At 38.4% G+C, this 21981-nt stretch overlaps 1 protein-coding gene across 4 annotated transcripts in view; it reads right to left on the bottom strand.

The window, feature by feature from the left end:
* LOC113126586 (CMP-N-acetylneuraminate-beta-galactosamide-alpha-2,3-sialyltransferase 1) overlaps positions 1-21981 on the bottom strand; it is a 79884-nt gene that overhangs the window by 5608 nt on the left and 52295 nt on the right. For all 4 annotated transcript variants that reach the window (XM_026300678.2, XM_026300677.2, XM_026300679.2 and 1 more), the window contains 3 exons: positions 13056-13677; positions 10834-11027; positions 1571-1750 (listed from right to left, as the gene is read on the bottom strand). In XM_026300678.2, the coding sequence (XP_026156463.1) occupies positions 1571-1750; positions 10834-11027; positions 13056-13346 (665 nt within the window). In that variant the 5' untranslated portion in view covers positions 13347-13677. The remainder of the gene's footprint in view (positions 1-1570; positions 1751-10833; positions 11028-13055; positions 13678-21981) is intronic.

Below are 21981 nucleotides of genomic sequence, written 5' to 3'. Positions count from 1 at the left end.
TTATTTAGACTGGTCTTGGAACTGTTTGCTGTTCAGTCCAATCAGAATATAAGAATGTGTAAATAGTATGCAACAATACACTGTACACCCAAGTATTAAAAATACATCCTTAAACACACACATGCTTGACATTATATACAGAAGTACTTATAAATCTCAGGAGTGTGAATGTGCATTGAATACATTTACTCCTTCATCCCTTCTTTCACTTCTGCCCTTTAATAAAGCCTCAATTTATTTAACAAGACTAGAAAATGTAACAAAAAATGAACACTAAGTTAAGATCTAATGGCTGTTGGGCTATTGCTGAGAGTATTGCCGGTAAAGTGGAATTTAATGATGCAGAATGATTACTTTGGAAGAGTTGGAAGACAACTGCACATTTATAGGAAACATTTGTTTGGATTTACTCATCCTTTTACCATCTAACATGTTGGCGTGCTTGAGTTATTGGCAGCAGCATTAATTGGCAGTGGCTTCATTTTTTTCTCTGTGCCCAGTAATCAAGCTAATGATTACAGGTCATTGAAAATCAAGCAGCTGAAGGTGAAATTCACTGGATGATTAAAACTAAAGTGATTATTAACTGAGTGATTATCCTGGTTATTGCAATCTGACACATAGGAATTCACAATGAATGTGATTGTTATGACAGTCTGGTATTTAAAGAGTGTAAATGAACCTGGGGGATAGAAAAAAAAAGACATTTAATTTAAGAGGGAACATAGAACAGTAAGTGAAGAATGTCTTCAGAGCGTACATGTTTGAACTTGCTCAAAGGAGCATCATGTCATAACTGAGTGAGTATTAGACCTCTGGCATCAAACCACTGCTACCACTTGAATCTTGTCTATTTGTTTAAATATTTTATTTCTTACTTGTGTTTTTTATTCATATTTGCATATATGCATTGTTATAAAACGGTCCTCTTTGAACGTGCTTCCACTGACATTGTCACAATAATAATTTGTTATGTTTAGAATTATTTTTCTTCAGAGTCACATCCATCCATCCATCCATCATCTATACCCACTTATTCCTTAACCAGGGTCACAGGGATCTGCTGGAGCCTAGAGTGACATTAAAAAATCTTCTAAAACAACACATTTACACCTCTAGTTTAAACCTTGCTATTGACGCAGGCTGTTATCCAAACCTTGAGGCTGTTGTGTTAGTTGCTATTTACATACCCAGCAGACATAGAGCATTAACGTTAAACTGAATGGTGAATTGCAAGTGATGAGAGCAAGTTCATACATGTAGTTCTATTATGTTTACCAGCTACTTACTAACTCAAAACGTTGATCATGTTTAATCAAGTTTTTTTTCAGGAAACAGCTGGATCTCGTGTTGATGAGAGCAGTGAAAGTGAATAGTTAGCAGTAGGGTGGGCTGTAAAATCAAAACAACGAGCTCAAAGGCACAAAACATCCTCACGCAGCTAAATCTTCAGAGCTGGATGATAATTCTGTGAGGATTTCTCACTAGGAGCTTCAGCTTTCATATGAAGTCATTTGGTCCATTTTAATAAAAAAATGTTGATTATAGCAGCTTTGACATGTATACTTACTGTTTAATAGTCCCTGTGGTCAGGGCGCTAATCATCCACTGCAGATCCAGAGTCTTGAAAGGGATCAGGACCACAGTGGTGTTGTTTTCCATGTCTATGGCACTCTCTGGATAAATGACATGATGAGTTGTTTTGGTGCCCACATCTTCCTCATAGCCAGTGGTGGGAGCCTGGTTCATTCTGTGTGGACAAAGAAGCAGAGTTTTTTTTGTATCTGGGATATTTTTCTCACATGTGCATTTCTAGGACAGCTTGAATTTTTTTCACCTGCATGTTCCAAAGATGGGAACCATTTGGCTTTTCTTAAACTAAAACCCAAGAGCCCAAGCTACAAAGAGGTTAGAGAAATGGACCATGTGTTTTGATCTCATAAATGCCAGAAGTCAACTAAACCCATGGCATTGAGATAGGTAAACAGACCACAATATATGTATATATATATATATCTATATACATATATATATATAGATATATATATACACACACACACACACACACACACACACACATAAGAAAGAAAGAATTTACAATTTAAACTGTTTTGGACGTCCAATGGAAATTCAGAACAATCCAGTGTCCATTAACAGAACAACAATTATCTCTTGGCAAGCTGGGCAAGGCATCCCTGTTATTATGTCCGGCAGCACTCATTCAAGCTCGAGCAGTGATTGGCAGGAAGATATTTTGACACTGGCAGTCGGTTTCGGTCAGGGTACGGAGGTGACACAGAGAAGAAATATCATGATGCTGATACCCCGTGACTAGCATCACCAGCTGGAACTCGACAGTCTGAGCAATATCATCTTCCTCATTACTGACTCTGGGATGACATCTATATAACAGCTTGACATTTTCAGCCTGAGCCTGTTAGGACTTAAAATGACCTCCTGTAAGAAGCATTTTGTGTTTTGCTATTTCACATTGCAATTTCTCTTCTACAGTGTAACCTTAAAATATGACCATGACCTCATGCATTTCAAAATGATTCCATATCCAATGTTTTGAGCAAATACAAGTATAAGTTAAAGGAAACATAATAAGGTATACATTTTAGGATACGGAGAAATGATCAATGGTCAAATGGCTAAAGTCACTGATCACTGAGGATAACCCAATGATCAATAAATCCAAGGTGTAGATACCGCTAAAATCCTCCCTATATACCAAGTATATATTTGCCTTTTGTGTTCTGTGCTGGTATAAGAAAGTTGCAGCTCCTATGCAATAAGACAGTTTAGTTAAGGTGGAATTATGGTTATGTAAGTACAATAGTCACTTTTGACTTCACGGCTTTCTTTTCTATCTTTTTGTCCAACAATATAATAAACGTAATTAGGCTGACAAATTTAAAATGGAACTAAATTCACATTCCAGCACCAAAGTGAAATTCCTGTTGCTATTCGATTCAAAGACAGTAACCTGACAGAGTGTCAGTATTTGTAATTATTATAATACTGTCATGTATGTCATGTGTCATCAGTAGTAAAGTTGCCACACCAGGTGTGTTTGAGGTTATTACTGACAGCACACTCAGATTTTACTAGTTGTAGCATTGTGGGGGATAGCTCTTTGTATTTACAGAATAATGTGTCATTTTATGATGAACACAGCTGTGAACACATCATAGCACATCCTGTTCAGCCCACTTTCTATAAGAAATGGAGAGGAAGAGGGGAAAGAGTAATGGGTTTGCCCTACACTCACGGGTAATAACCACTAGTCCTTTTATCAGCTGTTCAGCAAAGTTAAGCTGTTGCATGTTGCTTTGTTTTTTGAAAGATGAGCAAGTTCATCAAGACCAAGTTGTTTAGCAAAACCGCAGTGTATTAAAAAGAGAAGCATTGTCAAGAGGTTTTATGGTGCAATATCTCAGCAAAGTGATTCTTACTGTCCAAAGCAGATGAAAGTCTCTGGCAATGAGAGCGGAGGAATAACATGACACATATCAAATGGTATATTCATCAGATACCTTAATATCACATTACACGGTTTAGCATGGGGTCTTCTTAGGTCTTAATTTACACCCCCACTATACGTGGGGTTCCACCCAAATACAACACAAATTGTCACCAAAGTCCAAGATAGCTGAAAATGATAAATGAAAACGGTGCTAATTCCCCAGAGGAAGACAGTGGGAGGGAATTATGGTTGATATAGTATATATATTAGTTTGATGGATTAATCTGAGGAGCGTTATAGTCTCCTCATTGCTCCATGCAATGACTGGGTCTGACAAGTTATCCTATCATCAGTCACATTCGTGTACATTGTGGTTGACTATTACAGTATCTGTTTCTACTGCACTTTGTAGCATTTTGCTTTTGCTGATACAGCAACTTTTCCATCTCAGCCAAGAGTAACAGGATTATTATAACCTGGTCACCTGTAGGCAGTAATCTGTATTTTTATTCATAATATTCATTTAGAAAGTAATCAATTTCTATAGCAACATAAGGATACCTCAGAAGACTATGGGAATTTTGCCTTACTTTCTTTTTCTATTACCTCTTGTACTTCCTAAAAATTATGAATTGTGTTCAGCTAAAAAAGGTGAGGCAATTATAGACTGTTAAACTGTTATTTAATTTGTACAGCCGAACAGATGCCTTCAAACATTTCCTTTTTATCCATTTTTCATTTTAGTCAAAGTTCCTTTATAATCCTGTATGGCTCTTGCCATTACTCAGTACAGGGGCCAAGGCTGTAAGAGAACTGAACAAGTTCACTTCAGCTGTTAAATGGATTCAGTGAGCTGCTTGTTCACTTAATCTTGGGGGTGTGTGGTGTCAACTGCTCTAGGGAGGTGAATATTTCAGATTGGTCTAATTAATATTCAACTTCTGCTCTAACTTCCCCCTGGCACTGAAAATTTGTATCATATGGACTTGAAACAAACTGGAGCAGATGTCCCCAAAAAGATGATTTTCTCACACACAGGATATGATTTTTACCTGGAATATGCACATACTCAGGATGTATAAAGTACCAGTACTGTAAGGATCGACCTTCTAAGCTCAAACATACTTTCAGATTGAAATTTGCAAAGATCTACTGCATTTGCAGCTTTCCTCAAACATCAGTGACTTCACTTAAGATAAAAAAGAGACATTTATTAAAGAAACATCACTTATGCAGACATTTGAATGCTTTATTAGACTTTATTAGACTCAAATTTTTTAATTTCTAAGTTTAGTGTCACTGTTTTATAACAGACTTAGTGTGGGCATAATATAGCAGCACACCTGCTATACATGCAAGGTGTGAGCTGTAATTTACAGATAATTGACATTATATGGTGAAGTGACCCAATTCTGACTTTTCTTCCTTTCACGAACAAACCGAAACATGATTTTCAAATAAAAATCTGGGCTATTTCCTATCATTGTCCTATAGCTGATTCATATCTCGTCTTTGACAATACAACTGCTGTCAGAATAGTCAGAATTAACTGGTTAAACTCCATTAGGACGCCCCTGCCCATGTTTGCTCTCTCCCTTTCATATTTCATTGAAAACAGAGGGACCTATTGATTACAGAAATACCACTTATTTTCTTTTTAATTAAGGGTTGTTTTATTTAATTTACATCTAACTTCTCTTTGCATGCCGGCAAAGAGTGCCAGCACTCATTGTGGTCATCATTTTAGTGCCGGCCCCACACAGACTGGTAAAAATAAACATGGAGCAGGGCAACAACAGTGATGGGGTTATGGGAGAGACCATGACATTTCAAATATCAACCAATCAATCGAAGTTTATTTATGAAGTGCTTTAAAAACAACAAGTTCACCCAATTGCTTCACAAATCAATCAGGAAAAGCGCATAAAAAAGCAGTTTGCAGTGTTTACTTGTGTGCAAAGATGTTATCAGTCAAGAATGGACTCCTTCAAATCTCCTTCTGTGTCACCACCTGCTACTAGTGAGATTCTTACTGCTGCCCACCACATTACTGCTATTTTCATACTTATAGATTTCACAATAAAACCTGATTTTGCCTTGGGATGGTCACCTGTTTCACTTCCTGTTGAAAGGTGCAAAAAATGAGACTGCTTCACCGACATATGATTAATACCATATTTAATGTCAAAGCCATTCGCCTGCCAGCTGGCTGTTGTACATTATTTGTCTAATTATTATTCATTTGTCCTGAAAATGCTCAAAGCCATGAACCATAGTATTCCATATCACAGCCCCGTGCTTCAAGGTGCAGCCAGATCACGCTGCATGCAATAGCCAATGAACACTTTAAAGGTCACTGGTATTTTAGTAGCGTCTCATTTCTCCACATGCTCAGTGGTTCGCTGCTGTTACAACTACTCTACTTTATAGACCTGACTGTGTATATATTTTGATAATCCCTTTGCAGTTCCAGCTGACTAATAATCACAATGAGGAATGAACACTGTATACATTTTTATAAGGCAAGCAGCACTAAAATGAGGCAATAGAGGAGATGAAGGCAGAGTCTCAGGTGTGGCTGTAAAGCTTAAGGCTTTGTAATTAGCCGGATGAATACTAAAGTTCTACTCAAGGTTGTTTTGAGATCACTGAGATTCTTTGCCTGTTAAATATGGGCGGCTTGTAGTTGTCCTTGGCTGAGATTATTCTTCTAAATGTGGACTGAAGAAATACCAGCACCCCAACTCTGTGGAACCAAGACACCAAGAGAAAGATGGTCTAATATGCTGTTGGTGTTGTTGAAATCGATTCTTTATCCAATTGGTATCAAATGAGGAGTTCGAAAAATAAACCCACTTCAGGTTGAGTTCTCTGCCAGACCACAGAAGAGGCAGCCATTCACCATTCATCTAATATGTCAAGAGTAAATGTTCTCACATTGTAGTTTCACTGTCAAAAAAGTAGTTGACAAATTGTGGAGTATATGTGATAGCTTGAGCTCTTGTCAATTTTTTTGGTCTTGATCCTAGTCTGCGTCCTTTATTATTTGGTATTCATGATTCATGAGTTTGATCCAGTACATATATTTACCTAAAGTGAGAGTGGTAGTTTGTACGATGCTTTTTGCTAATGAGCACAGTAGATCCATGTATTACCCTGGATATGCAGGACTGTCACAAGACCAACTGACACAAAGAAGAGCTGCACTGCAACATAAGCTATAGCGGAGCTGGGCTCCTGCTGATGATGCTGATGATACAGGAGCTCCTTCATATCCACTGCCAATATAAATCAACAATCAACATATGAGTCTAGTTTTGCAGCAGTGTGAACTATAAATCCCGCTAACCTTGTTGAATAAAGCATTAATAAAACAACTACAAAATCTTTGTAGTTTGAAATGATCAATGCTACTTTAATTTCCCAAAGCATAGGCTAACATTTACTGCCTCTCCGGTAAAAGTGCATCTTCTAATCTTGTTTCACTGTGTGTAGTTTGGGGGGAAAAAATCATTTGAATTCATGTCACAAAATGGACATTTGATGAATGCCCTCATGTTTCTTAGAGCTCCCTGGTGATGCAGATTTGTAGTGTGGGTAGCCCAAAGAGCAATCAAGTCCTGAACTCGACTGTTCTTTTCTTGTCACAAGAACAAATAGATTCATTGAGCAAAGGACTGGATTGATTGCAGAATGAGCTGAAAACACATGAAAATGAAGTCTTAATTAGAAATTTTAGAAATGATGGACAGGCACTACCCCCACTGTGCTATAATGACAATAATGAGCAATAATGAAAAAAACATGCTTCCGATACTTGAGCTGCGTTCAAGCCTCAGGGCACTGATTAAGTAGAAAGTGTTTATCTATTATCCGTAGATGGAGAATGTTTATTGATAAGAGGCACTTGTAAGGTGCACTGTGGTCATTCGCAGCCCCTCAGGAATATGTCATTATAGTAAAAAACACACACTCTCACAGAAAAACAAACGAGTTAATTTTCTGAAGGTTGTAAATAGGTTTAAATACCATCATTACTAGTAGCTGGACAAACTCAGAACACAGTTAAAGCTAGAAAGCGTGTCTATTAGTTGTGTGATAACCTGATTTAGACCCATTTTCAAACAGGGATTTTTGAACCAGCACATTTGATGTGCCCACCTATCACATCTGCTGGCTTTCAGATCCATCTTAATGAAGTTATATGTGAGGGCGTAGATCATTGTGTAGACTATAAGCTTGACTGATCATCAATGCAGCAGAGTAAATATGAATGATGAGACAATCACACATCTAAGACGGCCCACCTCTTTTCAAACGAAATATGCTGGTGAGTCCAAAGCACACTGAAATAATACTTGGAAAATGTGATTGAATATGACCAGATATTCTCTCCTTAAAAGAGATGGGAGTGATCACACTTTCTAAAAAAAACCCAACCATTCTTTGTCTGGCTTTGAAGAAACTAACATTTCATAACAACGTATTCTGGACAGTGGTGCCCTCAAGCATGTTGGCCATGTTTTGTGAAATACATATTTCACACTTTAGTGTTAACACTGCTTGTTCTGGTGCAGCTAGTGTGACTTCCTGGCTCAGCACCAAAGCTCCCAACCCAGCATGACTCCAAAAACAACATTTCAGCATGAGTAAACAAAAGTAAATCAGTATATTTACATCAAATGCTTTTACGGGAAACAATTCCACAAATAAAGTAATAGCTCTTGTCTTGATGCTGTCCATGCCATCTGATAATTAAATTGGTAGACAATGCCATGCTGCTGTCACAGTTGGGGCCAGCAAAGAAGATAAGTGCCATAATGTGGCTTTACACAGAGGTAGCATATCACAGCAGGATGACAAAGTCATGCTGTGGTAAACTATGCAACAATACTGCATGAAATTTGCTTTGGTAAATTGACATGTAAGTGGTGCTTTTGTAATTCTCTACATAAGATCTTCATGTCAAGCCACATCATTGTTACACCCATTTTCCATTTCAACCACAGTCTTTATTTCCTCATATTATCAGATAACATATTAATTCCCATTGCCTCTAAAGCATACACACGTTTATTCCATTGCTTCAAACTATTGTATCCACAGGCCAGAGTTGGCTCCTGATTTTGCAGTTTTAGGCTGTCTCTGAAATCACTCCCCATTTGCAATCATCATCTTCTTCTTCTGTATAACTGTGCAGGTTTTTGGATGTAAAAATCTATGCGCTATATAATTGCCTGTTAAAATTGTCACAATGGAAGGAAAACATTGGGTCCTTTGCATACGCATAACTTTCTGCTAACAATCCCACAATGGAACATATTTTTTTGTGTGCAAACTACTATTGGGTGACTCTACACCTGGCAGTGATAATGTAAAATGTTGATTAGTAACTGTTTGAAGCCTCAATTTACTGCTCACTATGGTGAAATAATGACTGTCTGCTGCATGGGTGTAGTAAATGATTGACCCCATTTGACGTAGGGCATTTCTGTGTGGAGTTTGCATGCTGTCATGTATTCATACATAGTTATATTTTTGTCCTAATCTTGTGTTGCAATGCCCATTACACTTAATGTAACTGTGCAAGATATGACACAATCATCTATCGAGCCCCTTTTGCCTGCTGTTTGGTCCAAATTGTTCTCCCTTATCACCCCTATGTGTTTGAGCTACAAGAGAGATGAAGTGCAATTCCACTATCTCTGTCTTCATTGCCATAAAGTTAACTGCAGTTTAACATTTACTGGATAATAGCATCGGCTTTATGTCTAAAATGTACTTTTTATCTGCAATCAAATACAAACTGGAAATGCGTATTGTCTGTACTTTCAAGTTTATGATAAGATGTCCCAAAAGTATGCCTTTAGCGGCCATATGCATTGGCCTATCAATTAGTGTGCTTTAGAACAAAAAAAGTTATCTAACTGTAATAGCAATGATGATTTGTTAGTACTTCAAATGAACTATCCTTTATAAGCCACATTTTTTTGAAAGCCACATAGCTTTCTTTTGTCTGTCTGAGGCAGATGCAGAGGCTCTTTTTATGACTCAAATCAATTTTACCACTGCAATCTGCAGAGCAAACAAGAGGCTTTAGCTGATAGGCCAATGTCGTTCAATATTCATAATACTCTATAAAGAAGGCTTTAGAGGATCTGGGTGAATTGCATTGTGGATATTTGAAAGGCACTGGTTTTCAGTCTCTGTTCGCTTTGTGTGGACTGTGTTCTCATATAATTTGTGAGCCTGTAGCCATCAATGTCACTGGTTTGAAACATTTAGGTTTAAAATGAATGTTATAATCCGTTGCTCAGAAGACATATATTTTATAACCCTTTACATCATCCCACTTTCTTCTTAAGGCAGTCATTTCTTTACAGTAACAATCTGAGGATACTGATTGAATTTTTATTTATAGTTTACTTCCAGTTCATGGTAATGCCACTCCCCTCTAATGGATTCTGCATATTCTACCCCAGCTGCCTTCAGCTCGATCTGAAAATCCGTATTTGTTCTTAATCTTTATTCTTAATCTTAATAAAACCCATAAATAGACAGTCAAGACTCAATTTGTAGACTTGTCCAGTCTAGATACTGCTTTGTTATGACAGTTTTCTCAAAATGATCGCAGACCGCAGAACAAGGATATATAAAGGCATATCTGCAACCACACCCCTGAGCTGTGAGCAGGCTGGGATGCAGCAGAAAAAGAAATGGTTAAGACAGACATAAACACTTCAAGACAAGTAAAATTAAAGTTTTCCCTGCTACTGAATTAACTGATCAAAAAACAAAACTTTCTGTACACCAAAAATGCAGCTGCTTTAATTACATATTTGTCTCAGAACGGATCAGCACTTCAGTGGGTAGCTAAAGTACAGTCACACACAATTACCTAGAGCCTGGAGCGACAAACTAAAACTTTAAACTGAATGAATTCCAAGTGCTTACAACCTAGACTACAGCCACCAGCCACCCAGATTCAATTCTGACCTTTATGTCTGATCTAAATGTCTTTGCCCCTCTCTCCTTCATTTTCTGTTCCTGTTTTACAGTCCAACTGCAAATAAAGACATGATGACATGATAAATACTGATAAAGTGTAAATATTAAAGGATAATTCTAGTTTTTTAGTCCACAGAAAAGTGATTTACAGACTTAATGTGAAAATGTGATTTTCCCAATCTTTTATGATGATAAACCGAATATCCCTGGGTTCTGTTAGTTAAATAAAGCCAATGAATATGTCAGCTGGGACTTTAGAAAACTATCACAGTATTTTTTACTCTTTTCTGACATCTGATAGCTGTAGTAATTATAATTATTGGTAAATTATAAGCGTCATTCCAACGAAAACTGACCTTATGATGAAATCGCTGGAGTCGATGAGCTTGCCGTACTTGGCCCCTTTCAGGTTCCCAGAGTTCCCCACCACAGAACAGGTCCTGCAGCGCTCGGGGCTGGCGTCCATGTAAAGCACCTCATCGGGGATGAGTTGGAACAGCTCCTCCACTGCTTCACTGAAGTTGGCCGGTTGATTTTCCGACTGCAGCCACTGGGGACACAGCAGAGACGGGCCTCAGACACAGTCATGGCTCCAAGGCCACTTTAAGTAGAAGTGATTGAACAAGGCCAGCAGAGCTCGAGACACCGAGCGCATTTCTGAAACAACCTCAGGGGCAGCTTAGCTCCATCTGCAGAGGTTCTTTTGGCCTGGCCTTCTTCTGGTGGCTTTGAACTCAGAGAGACAGCAAATAAATTCAGGAATATGGCACATTGTGCTGCGGCAGCTGTAAACACAGAATAGTCAAAAAGTGTGTTTTTGTGATTTAGTGACTCATGGTCTAAATAGTATTGGTAAGACTTTCTCACTATGCGAAAACCATTTAACATTTCTACATTTAATTTGGCCTTAAATATGAGCGATTAGATATTAGTTACTGAAATACAGCTTTACTCATCATCATGAGACTAAAACTCTACTTCGGTATCATTATTTAAAAATTCAGATTGTTTTGAGATCTAATGAGAATCCCTCTTCCTCAGAAATTACATTTAGCTGTGCAACATGTCAGCTTTGACATCTCATTGGCGCAAAGAGCCTGAGTACACCTGGAGGTCACGGCCTTGCGTTGCTCCAGCGCAGCCTGAACCATCTGGCTGGGCTACCATTAATATGTGACACTTGCCTCATCAAGCTTCCCGTGAGAAGCATTTCCTGAAATTAGTAGTGACATGAGGCAACCTGACAGTAATTTTTCTATTCTTGTCTTTAATTGGACATGATGTGAGGTGAATGTAGAAACACAGACAAAGGTGGGATAGCTGTGTGACATAACATGTGAATAAGCTTTTATAATTTAGACGTCTGTAAAGGAATAATGGAATAATAGGATGTACAGGAAGTACAGTATTTATTGGTTTAGCAGAATTCAATTAAGTTTGGTACCAGTGGATTTAACTGAGAAATGTTCTGTAAAAGAAAATGCTACTGATTTGAACTATGCTATTGCAGCAGCAATTGCAAAACTAGATAATAGTTACTGGATTACTGTGAAGTTTCTTCAGCTAAGCAAGACCAGGAGCTGCTGGGGAAAAACTGGGGGGATAAACACAATAAAGATGAATTGTCAAATTGTGTCAAGCTACAAAAATCTGCAGAACTGTTTCCAGATTGTGTTACAATTGCACAGAGCCAGGTCTGCAGTTCTATGTTTCCAGTCTTTATAGTAAGCTAAGCTACCTGTCTGCTGGATCTAGTTTCAAATTTAGCACACACACACGAGAGTGGTATTGATCTTCTCATCAAACCCTCAGCAAGAAAGCAGATAAGTGTATTTCCTTTAACAATGAGTTAGAGCGGTCAGGTTGGTTTCTGATAAAGGATATCTGTCTGCCAGTCAATAACAAGTAGTGGCTGGAAGGTTTTGTGTGTTTTTTATTGCATAACTACCAGAAAACAGCCAGTGAACCGCCAAATATTGAACTCTAGTTAAGCCAAGAGCTAACTGCAGCATGTTCAAGGCTTCTCTTTGTGGTCTAAAGTAAGAAAATAGAAACTATAGGTGAGGTGGGAACAGTTGATTTACTAAATGATAATAGAGTGTTTTATGTATTGTATTATTTACACCAAAAGGCCACTGACTAAAGTAATGTTTGCAGAAACACTTGAGTGATTGAGACTACGGGGAGGGATTTTTAGTTAGAGAGGGCTTATGGTATTACACACACTTTCAAGTAAAATGTAAAATACTGTATATATTTGTTCATTTGCAGATCTGGGAGAGCTGGTGAGAGAAACAACAATTTCCACATGCACCACTTGTTAAATTTGAACAAACTGTGTGTAGGAGTTGGTGTCACAACATGATCCTGGTAAAGATCCCTTGAATTTGAAGCAATCGATGTGGCAAAAACAAAGGCTTCTTACAAAGCACTACAGCAGTGCGCCAGTTCTGTTCTTTATTAATGATCTTTCTTTTCACCATCTCATCTGATTTCACAAGCTGAACGTGCACATTTTCTCCCTCCTCTCTGTAGGAGCAGTATCACAAATCCCCTAAACACAACCCCTGAATCTTACCTGCCACCATTTAAAGGTTTCATCAGAGAGGACACTGTTCTCCCTGGTCATCAGAGGGTGGATGGACTGATTGAAGCGCTCAGCGAACCAGGGGTCGTCATCCAGCTGCACCATGCACTGCTGACAGGCACATAGCCCTTTGGAGGAAAAGCTGTCAGACAGGTGAAAGGCGTACTTGAAGAAGTACAGTGACGGGTCCCGGAAAGTGTAGCTGAACAGCAGTGTTGTAAAAGTAATAACACAAAAGAGAAGACCAAAAGTCCTGATTTTCTTCCGCTTAGGTAGAGACATGTCGTCACAGTCAAAATCAGTTGGCTGGAATCTTTCTGAATGCCACAGACAAAAATAGCATCATGATCAATCTAGAGTCCTGAAGGTGTGGAAAAAAGCGAGTCTGTTCACCACATGGTGCAGGTGATGTAGATTTACCACTACTGTCAGATGAGCATACTCATGTCTTAGTTTTCAAATGAAAGCTCTTATTAAAATCCATCCATGTGCTTCCAGGCAGATTTACATAAACTAAACATAATCCAGTGTGGAGTTGTATTTGCTGGATCCCTCCTGAGATAGTTTTACTGCTCAAATGTTGACTGACTGAAGTCACACGTTAGTGATCCACCTAGAAGACAAATAAAAGACAATAACTGTAAAAACGCCTGTTAACAAGTACACAAAATGTAAAGTCTGCACTGCTCAGTGTTTCTGTAATTTCACAGTGCTAGTAGTTCCCAGATTAAACTGTCACACTGCAATTTTCACACATGACTGTGAAAAGAGTTTTATTTTCAGCATTTTGTTTATTTTTTTATTATTTCTTCACAATATGCAAAATTATATATCACAGTCTCTCAGCTCATAGGAAGAATATCATACCCAAAAAAATGTCTCAGTTGCGAAAATAACTACAGTTTTCCAGGAACAATAATCATGCTCCTGTCCCACAGTTAAAAATATATCAATAACTGAAATAAGTTGCAGGTTCAAATGCACAAATTATACTAAGTGGGACATCACAACAAGTCATTGATCCAGTGTTACATTCATAGAGTCAAACTCAGAAAGTTTACATTAAACATACAGTTTGCATAAAAACTACTGCTATGAAGCGGTTGAGTTGATTGTCATATGGCCAGTCGGGGGCAGCACGTCTGTTGAACAGAGTGGGAAAAGCAAACGTCATGTTCCACCTACGTCCAATACCGTTACCCAGGAACATAATGGTGACAGAATTCCCAGAATAAAATAAAACAGTGGAATGTTTTTTTCAGACCTCCGCTTTTCATGACTGACAAAGCAGGTGGGCCTCCTGAGGTTTCATTTTCAACATGAAAAGGCCACCTCTGCTTTTAAACAGGGCCTGGATTTCATTCTGATGTGCAGCTGTGCCTAGGCTTCCAAAAACACTTCTATATTTAGCTAACAGCGGATCTACAATGGAGATAAAGGACTACACAGGATGAGAAATATATCTGAAAAATGAACTACAGTAGACAGCTTTCCTGCCCTTTGCTCTTGACAATATCTGAATCTGCCCACCATATAGAAGATTTGCGAGAAATTCCATTACAACCAGAGAAAGGCTGTGGGTCTTTCTTGATTAGAAATTGATCAGGTCATTTAAATGCCGCCCTGGAGGGAAGCAAAGAGGACTGGGTTTAACATTGGCTGAGAAAGACTATGCAGAGATGGAGCCTGCCTGCTGATTTCATTCTTGCTATCAGAGCAGAAAACAACCTGTACAGCTGTTTATCAGTTTATCAGCAGTACTAAGACAGTGCAATATACAGGAAGGCTTATAGGTGATCCTGTCTGCTGCTCAGAACTCTGTAACTCACAGCGGACTGTGAATTTGCATACAACCCAAGGTTGGTTAAGGCAGCAAAGGATGACAAGGATACCAGGGGATCCTTGTAACGGACACTTCAATGAATAAGTCTACTTATATGAAGCAGGCTGTTGACTGCACCCAGTTTGAAGCCCCATGGCATAAAGGGTCCAGGTAGATGTGAAGGCAAGCATAATATATTCTGAAACAGGTGGCGACCCGTTTTTGACTACACACCAACCATCATCTTGTAACCCTGACCTTGTCTGACTGAAGACTGGCAACCTTGCACTGATCAAAGTCCACCACGCTGAGACAGCAAAGCATCTGTTCACACTTCATAAGGGAGAGAGAGTGGAAAGGGGTTGCAAGCAGCAGTGTGTGAGCTCTGATTTTCACCCTAATCTTCAGTTTTGAGAAGTCATCAACTTTGCAGGTTGTAGCTACAGTGAAGTGTTTTTCAGTCGGTGCGGTGTGGAAATTGTTTTTCTTCCCAGCTTACTTCAGCTACTTGTGAACAATTTAAGAAATCAGAATTCTGCAGTTTTTAAGTCCCTTATGTGTTATATATTTTAGAGAGGTATCTGTGGGAATTAATTCTCACAGTCAGACATGCACGCTGTTACACAAAACTGATGGCAATTTACCATGTCAGCATTATGGCTGAATAAGTGTCATTTTTACATAAAAGCCTGACGCAATCTTACTTGTTACAACCTGTTGTTATTAAAAGTCTGCTCTGAATGGTCTCAAACACATGCACAACATGCACAACTTGTCTGCCTTAATAAGAGCACTCTATAATCAACAGCTGTATCTCAATTATACAAGAAAATCCAATCGCTATAAACTACAAAAAGGAGGAATCCTGTCATACCTCTTGCATTACAGGACAGAAAAACACTATGGTGAATATTAATCAGGCCAGCTTCATCAATGCTCATGTTCAGAATTGATTTTCATGGGGAAATTTATGAATATCAAGCAAAATGCTTTGCAAACAGCATGTAAGCAAATGTGTTTAAAGTCTTGTGATACTAGTTTTGCCCACTGTTGTACAATGTTATACAAAATTCTCCACCTGAAACACTGAAGTTAAAGTGAAGTGATTGGTTAGAAATGGGGGGTGGATGCTAATTTTAAAATCCATCGCTGATGCAAGTTGCCACACTGTTCTTTAATGATATTACTTTTAAAGTCAGTGTTGCATCGCATTGGTGATCCTGAGCTCCTTTGCCTTCGCCTTCTGTATTGGCATCCATGCTACATTAACCAATCGGCCTAAAGTTGAAAAGAACTTGTATTTAATGGACACGAATGCCTGAATAACTGTTACAGTCAGGTTAAGCTAAGGCTGTTGAGAAATGTAAAATAAAGTAGCTTAACAGACTAATTACTTAGTATGACAAATATTATGCCAAAGCTAGAAATAAGATAACATGTGTCTCTGCTTTTATAAGCATTCAATAACTGCAGTAACTGAAACTGCACCAGACAGGATGAATAAGAAAAGATGTTGAAGGCAACAAAGACATCCAGGGGGATTTTCTGTGAAATTTCTGCTCCATAACTAATAATATCACTGAAAAAAGTTCTAGGTCTATGAGTCTTCATTTTCTAGTCTATGGACTTGGTGGAGAGTATTTCATTTTCGCAGATATTGACTTTCAGTCAGTACTTTACTTTAATAAAAAGAGATGCACGGTTATGTTTCCTGTTGAAGCACATAAAAGGATTCTGTGGACACTGAGAAACTGAAAGGAGAGGGCAAGGTCGATTCACAAGTTATAACTAAAAGAAGAAATTGTAGTGAGGACATACATGGATGTAACACTGGGCCAATTGTCAGTTCTTGTGAAATTATATTGAAGGTAGATTGTATGAAAACACATTCAATATAAACACCAGCACTTCTAAAATTGTATTTGCTGTAAAAGAATATTTAGCGGTTGAATTACCCCTAGTTTCGTGACACTGAAACAGGAAATGCAATGTGGTTAAATTTAAAATGCGGCTGTTTACTTGGCTGCTAACACTTTGAAGGTGAGACTTTTTCTTTTATTTGCCCAGCCACGTGTTGCTTATAACATTTAAACTAGAATGGAGTAGGTGAATTTCTAGCTATTGAACTTTACACGTCCTAATTTGTGCATGTGGCCAGTATCCTCACACAGGTCCTCACAGGGACTGACATGAATTCAACTGACATTAAGGCTGGAGACCACTGCAGACACACTAAACGAAATCACATGTTAAGGATAAGGCTAGCATTAAAAAAAAAAACACCAACCAACAATCAGAAAAATGGATGTATATAAAACTGTGAACTGATGCAGTGATGTGAGTTACACAGCAATATCTCAGTGGCCTGTTAAAGCTACTGGTGCTTACCAGACCAACATTAAATCCCCCGAGACTATGAATTAAGCACGGCTGCATTTTATTGCTAATGAATCAAACTTGTAATTTGGAAGACAAACAATGGGTTTCTTTCAGAAGTTAAATAATATTGTTCTAAGCATGTATAATTTTACACTGGGACATATTCCTTCTTTTTTATAAACATTCTGAGGTCAATCACATATGTTTATATGTTTTACTATATTTTGCTATAAGTACTCATTAGTGCACCAAATGTGTATTGATCCACAGCTTTAAATTGTTCCCAAGAAAAACACTATTCACTCCTGTTAGAGTTATGTGACCTAGAGCCTGCAGTGACCAGATGTTTTAGGAAGTTAAACTGTATACAGTTATATTTGCAAAGTGTTTGTAAAATCAGAAAGGTTTAAAAAAATGAACTAATGTATTGTTGATTCTTGGCATTTGTTGAAAATAACACACTTTGGTATTACTTATTAGGAATTTAACATCTAAAATGCTGATATGATTATTCGGGACTGTGTGGGGGCTGTTTGAGCTAATTTGACTGATAGTTTACCTGCCCACATGAAGCTAGTGAGGAAGACATACAAAACCAGCAAACAAAAGGAGAAAACCTGATGTGTAATGACTGACAGTGGTAGAAAAAATGTTTTGTCTTTTCTATTTGTATGTTAATTTTAAGATACTGGTTTGCCTCTGTCTGCCACCTGGGATCTGTTTGTCTGTTGAACTAGATTTTGCTCAAACATAGTAAGCCCAACTACTGTTCTGTGACATTTTCAAAATAACGTCACCCACCCTCAGGGCATTTAGAACATCATTTTGACTACACTTTGTCCATGTTAGACAAGCTACTTTGTAGGCTGATCCTATATGTGGATTTTGATGCATGCCACATCTGACTACTGCATACTAATGTTTTCTGTGTTCTTTTGAAATTTGATTTGTGCAGTTTTCTGCAGCAGATATTCACGACTGCTCTTCCCATTTACCTTCTTTTTTATGTCCTTGTTGCTGTTAGGTTTATTGTTTTAATACCACAACATTAATGTGCCTTTACTCATTTGCCCTGGCTCAGCAGTGGATCATATCTCTAATTTTATTATTGCAAAATTGTATTATCCACTCATTTAGGCACTGTCTCATAGCATTTCCACTGATTACTGCAGACCATTATTCGTCACGTCCTTCACACCCATCCATGTACCTCCAGTTGCCAGGAGCAATAAACATTCCTCGGTGTGTTAACTCCCTGTGAGGCTGCCTTATTCACTTCAGGCTGATGTCACTGAATACAATCCCTGCGCAGACTCTTCACACTATGATTCAGAGTCATACCCTGAGCTCATACTCACCATTTTGAAGCTCTTAACACACAGGACCAGCCTTCTCTTTTTACCCTTAAATATCTCTAATATTGGGGGAAAAAATGTTTCATTCCCTACTGTTTGACAGTATCCGATATATTCTATATCATCTGGTCCCAGCTCCAGTGATATGATGTTCACAGAGTGAAATATTCAAAACCAAGACTTAGTGCTTTTATGACTGCACTATTCCATCAAGTGAAAATATTCAAGATGCCTCACACATTTCATTTTCTGTACATTTCTCCAAAATTCAGTCTGACATGTTTGGTATGTTTGCATCCCCATTAGCATTCAAAGTGAAATGCTGTCAGTTGTGAACAATGTTGACATGCATAGTATAAGGTAGTAATGAAATGTAAATATTTAAAATGTAGAACTGACACCAGGCTAGGAAATATGCAGATTTATGTGTGTTTAAGTTAAGCAGTTAAGGATGAATTCAGGTACTACGGGTCTGTGAACACTTTCTAGTAACTGAAGCTCTGTGCTTTTGCATTAAAGCATTAAAGCATTGCTCTTCCCCATCATCAGCTGGCTTATACTGCCAGCTGATGATTTTAACCTGGAAGAGTTTGCAATGCAGTGAAGCCAAACTTAGGGAAAAGGTGGATACAACCTCAGCCTCCCCTGAAAATTGTTTTTGATGTTTACCCATGAATGCAAAGTTATTTTGCATGCAGTCAAATGTTTCTTTTCCTGCACTTCAACTGATAGCAAGGTGGACAGAATGTAAAGTAGCTTTGATTATTGATGTGTTTTGTCAAGCACGTTCTCTGTCCAGAATGAGATGTCTGTCCCATTAATCATTAACAAAGCAGACGATGTGGGATGCCTCTCGCGGAATGAAATGGGTAGTCCATTTGCACATTTGTCAACACAGAATATGGGTTCCCATGATACTGGTGATTTTTTTCTTTCACCAGTTTTCTTTGGTTTTATCTACATTTTGTTCATGAGGCCATTTTACTTGCAGACAAATGTTTTCCTGCACTTCCACTGATAGCTAGATGCAGCCAGGAAGAGAATGCAAAACAAGTCTCATTATTAATGTGGTTTGTCAAAAAAGTTCTCCATCCAAGAGGCAATGTCTGTCCCATTAATCATACGCACTGAATGAAATAAACCAGTCCATTTACATTTTTGTCAACAGAAAAATGTCTACCATAATGCTGCTTCTTTATGTTCTGTTTTTGACCACAGAAGGCTTTTTTTTACAGCAGTTTTAAATCAAAGTGATACATTTTCCTGTTTATGTAGATATGAAAATATGAGCCCCCAAGGGAGATCAGAGGACAATGCATCATGGTTACTGAAGGCCAACTAGTCATTACAACAACATAGCTTAGAGAGACTTTCAGACCAGGAAACATGTTTTTAACCAGCATATTTCCAACTGCAATCTTAATTTCTATCTTTATTCAAACTTCAGCCATGTTGGCAGTTTTGTCACTATATGAGCATCAACAGGTCTTTTTCTGCATTGAATCATTTCTCTGTCAGTGCCGCAGCCAGATCCACTGAGGACTTCATTTTTTCTCTGATCTTCTTCCAGATCCACTTCTGTATTTGGAACAAACTCTGTCAAGGACATGAAAAGTACACTGCCCTCTCTGGAGATTGACAGCTTTGGCTGTTTGTTCAAACTTAAAAGAACCTGTGTTTATGTTCAGTAGCATACCATAGCAAGAATAAATATGATGTTCTGGGTGTATGGGTGGATGATAAACCTCAGGTGACATCACATCTTTCAATAACAATGCAGCATTTCTTTATACACAGGTCTTCCCTATAACTCTAACCAAGGGCGTGTGCATTGCACAAAGGCTAACCACTGTGATGACAGAGCAGAAACAAAGATCATGAATGCTTGTTTTTCAGTTTGTTGATTCTAACCCTTCACCCAACAGTCCTTAATACTGTATACCTACAGGGAACAGATATCTTTGTTGATCAACAGCAATTACTTGACTATTTCTTATGTTCCAGTTAGAAACGGGTGCTGTGACATAGATATGTTTTTGATATCTCTGTGTTGTTCCCATGGTGTTCTGGTAATGTTTGTATGCTGGAGGAAGGTGGGGGATGTGTGTGAGGGAACGGGAAGCAGAAGGACACACGTGTATTTCAATATGGTGGTTGACAATAAAGCTGTTTTAGAGTAGTATCACATATGTATACTTTGTTGAGTAACAAGTAGTAGCAGAGGATGCTTTGCAACTAAGAGTCCCACCAACCTTCAATGAGGGGAAACCATGTGAAATTTGGAAGAATGAAGTCGGAGTTTGGACTACAGTTAGTGAACTGAAAGCACTTGTGGTGGCTTTGCCATTGTTGGGAAGACCAAGAGAAACAACAATAGAAACACCAGTAGACGATTTGAATATGAACACAGGCATAACCACACTACTGAAGAAACATGATTTGTTCTTCAAGGAATAAAGGAAACGATCATACGGATAATGAGAGATATTAACGTTTCCATGTTGAACTACACAATTGATTTTGAACAATGCTGCTCTCAGATGTGCAAGTTCAAGATGGAACTTCCAGATGCTGTATTAGCTTTTGAGCTGCTAGACATGGCATACATGAAGGTAAAAGACCAACCCCTGGCTTTAACAGCATGTTTAGATTTGACCTTTTCGTTGATGAAGTCAGCACTGAAGTGGATTTTTGCAGGAAACGCATCTGCTTCAACTCTAAGGATTAACCAGGATATGGCATATGTGATGGAGCAGAGGTGGTAAAGAGGCAAGTTGTGGCCCTAGAATGACCAACAAAGAACACCACTGCCTGACACAAACCCATTAGACAGGCATGGCTGCATATCAAAGTGTGCAGTGTGTCAAATTACGTACACGGGGCTAAGGACTGCCCAAACAAAGGTGAGCAAGTCAAACTGACTGAAGATGGTAAAAGTAGTGATGTAGAAGAGAACAGTCAACCTCTGAAGCTGATATCTTTATGATAATACAGACTGCATGTACTCAAACTGTATGTGGACAAGAATGGCTAGAGCTCATGTAAGCCAAAAGGAGATGATGGATTTGAGGAAGACAGAAACACATGGCCACAGACCCTTTAGAGATGGGAAACTGGTCCTTTCTTTCAAAAGGCTAAAAATGCCTGCAAAAATTGGACTAACCAAATGTAGGATTGAAACTGACGTTGTCCCAGTAAATGTCCCATTGCAAAGCCTCCCTGGAAAGAGCCGGAACAGTATTGGACATGATGACATGCTGAAAGAGAAAAAGGATGCCAAAGTGGAAAGTCATCTGAAGATGAAATCTTGGGAATGTCTGAAAAGACGAGCTCAACAGAGAAAACACAAAATTCTGTTGAA

Source organism: Mastacembelus armatus, chromosome 11, assembly GCF_900324485.2.
Source record: "Mastacembelus armatus chromosome 11, fMasArm1.2, whole genome shotgun sequence".
In the NCBI taxonomy this organism is placed as follows: Eukaryota; Metazoa; Chordata; class Actinopteri; order Synbranchiformes; family Mastacembelidae; genus Mastacembelus; species Mastacembelus armatus.
This window is presented reverse-complemented; position numbering and strand designations above follow the sequence as displayed.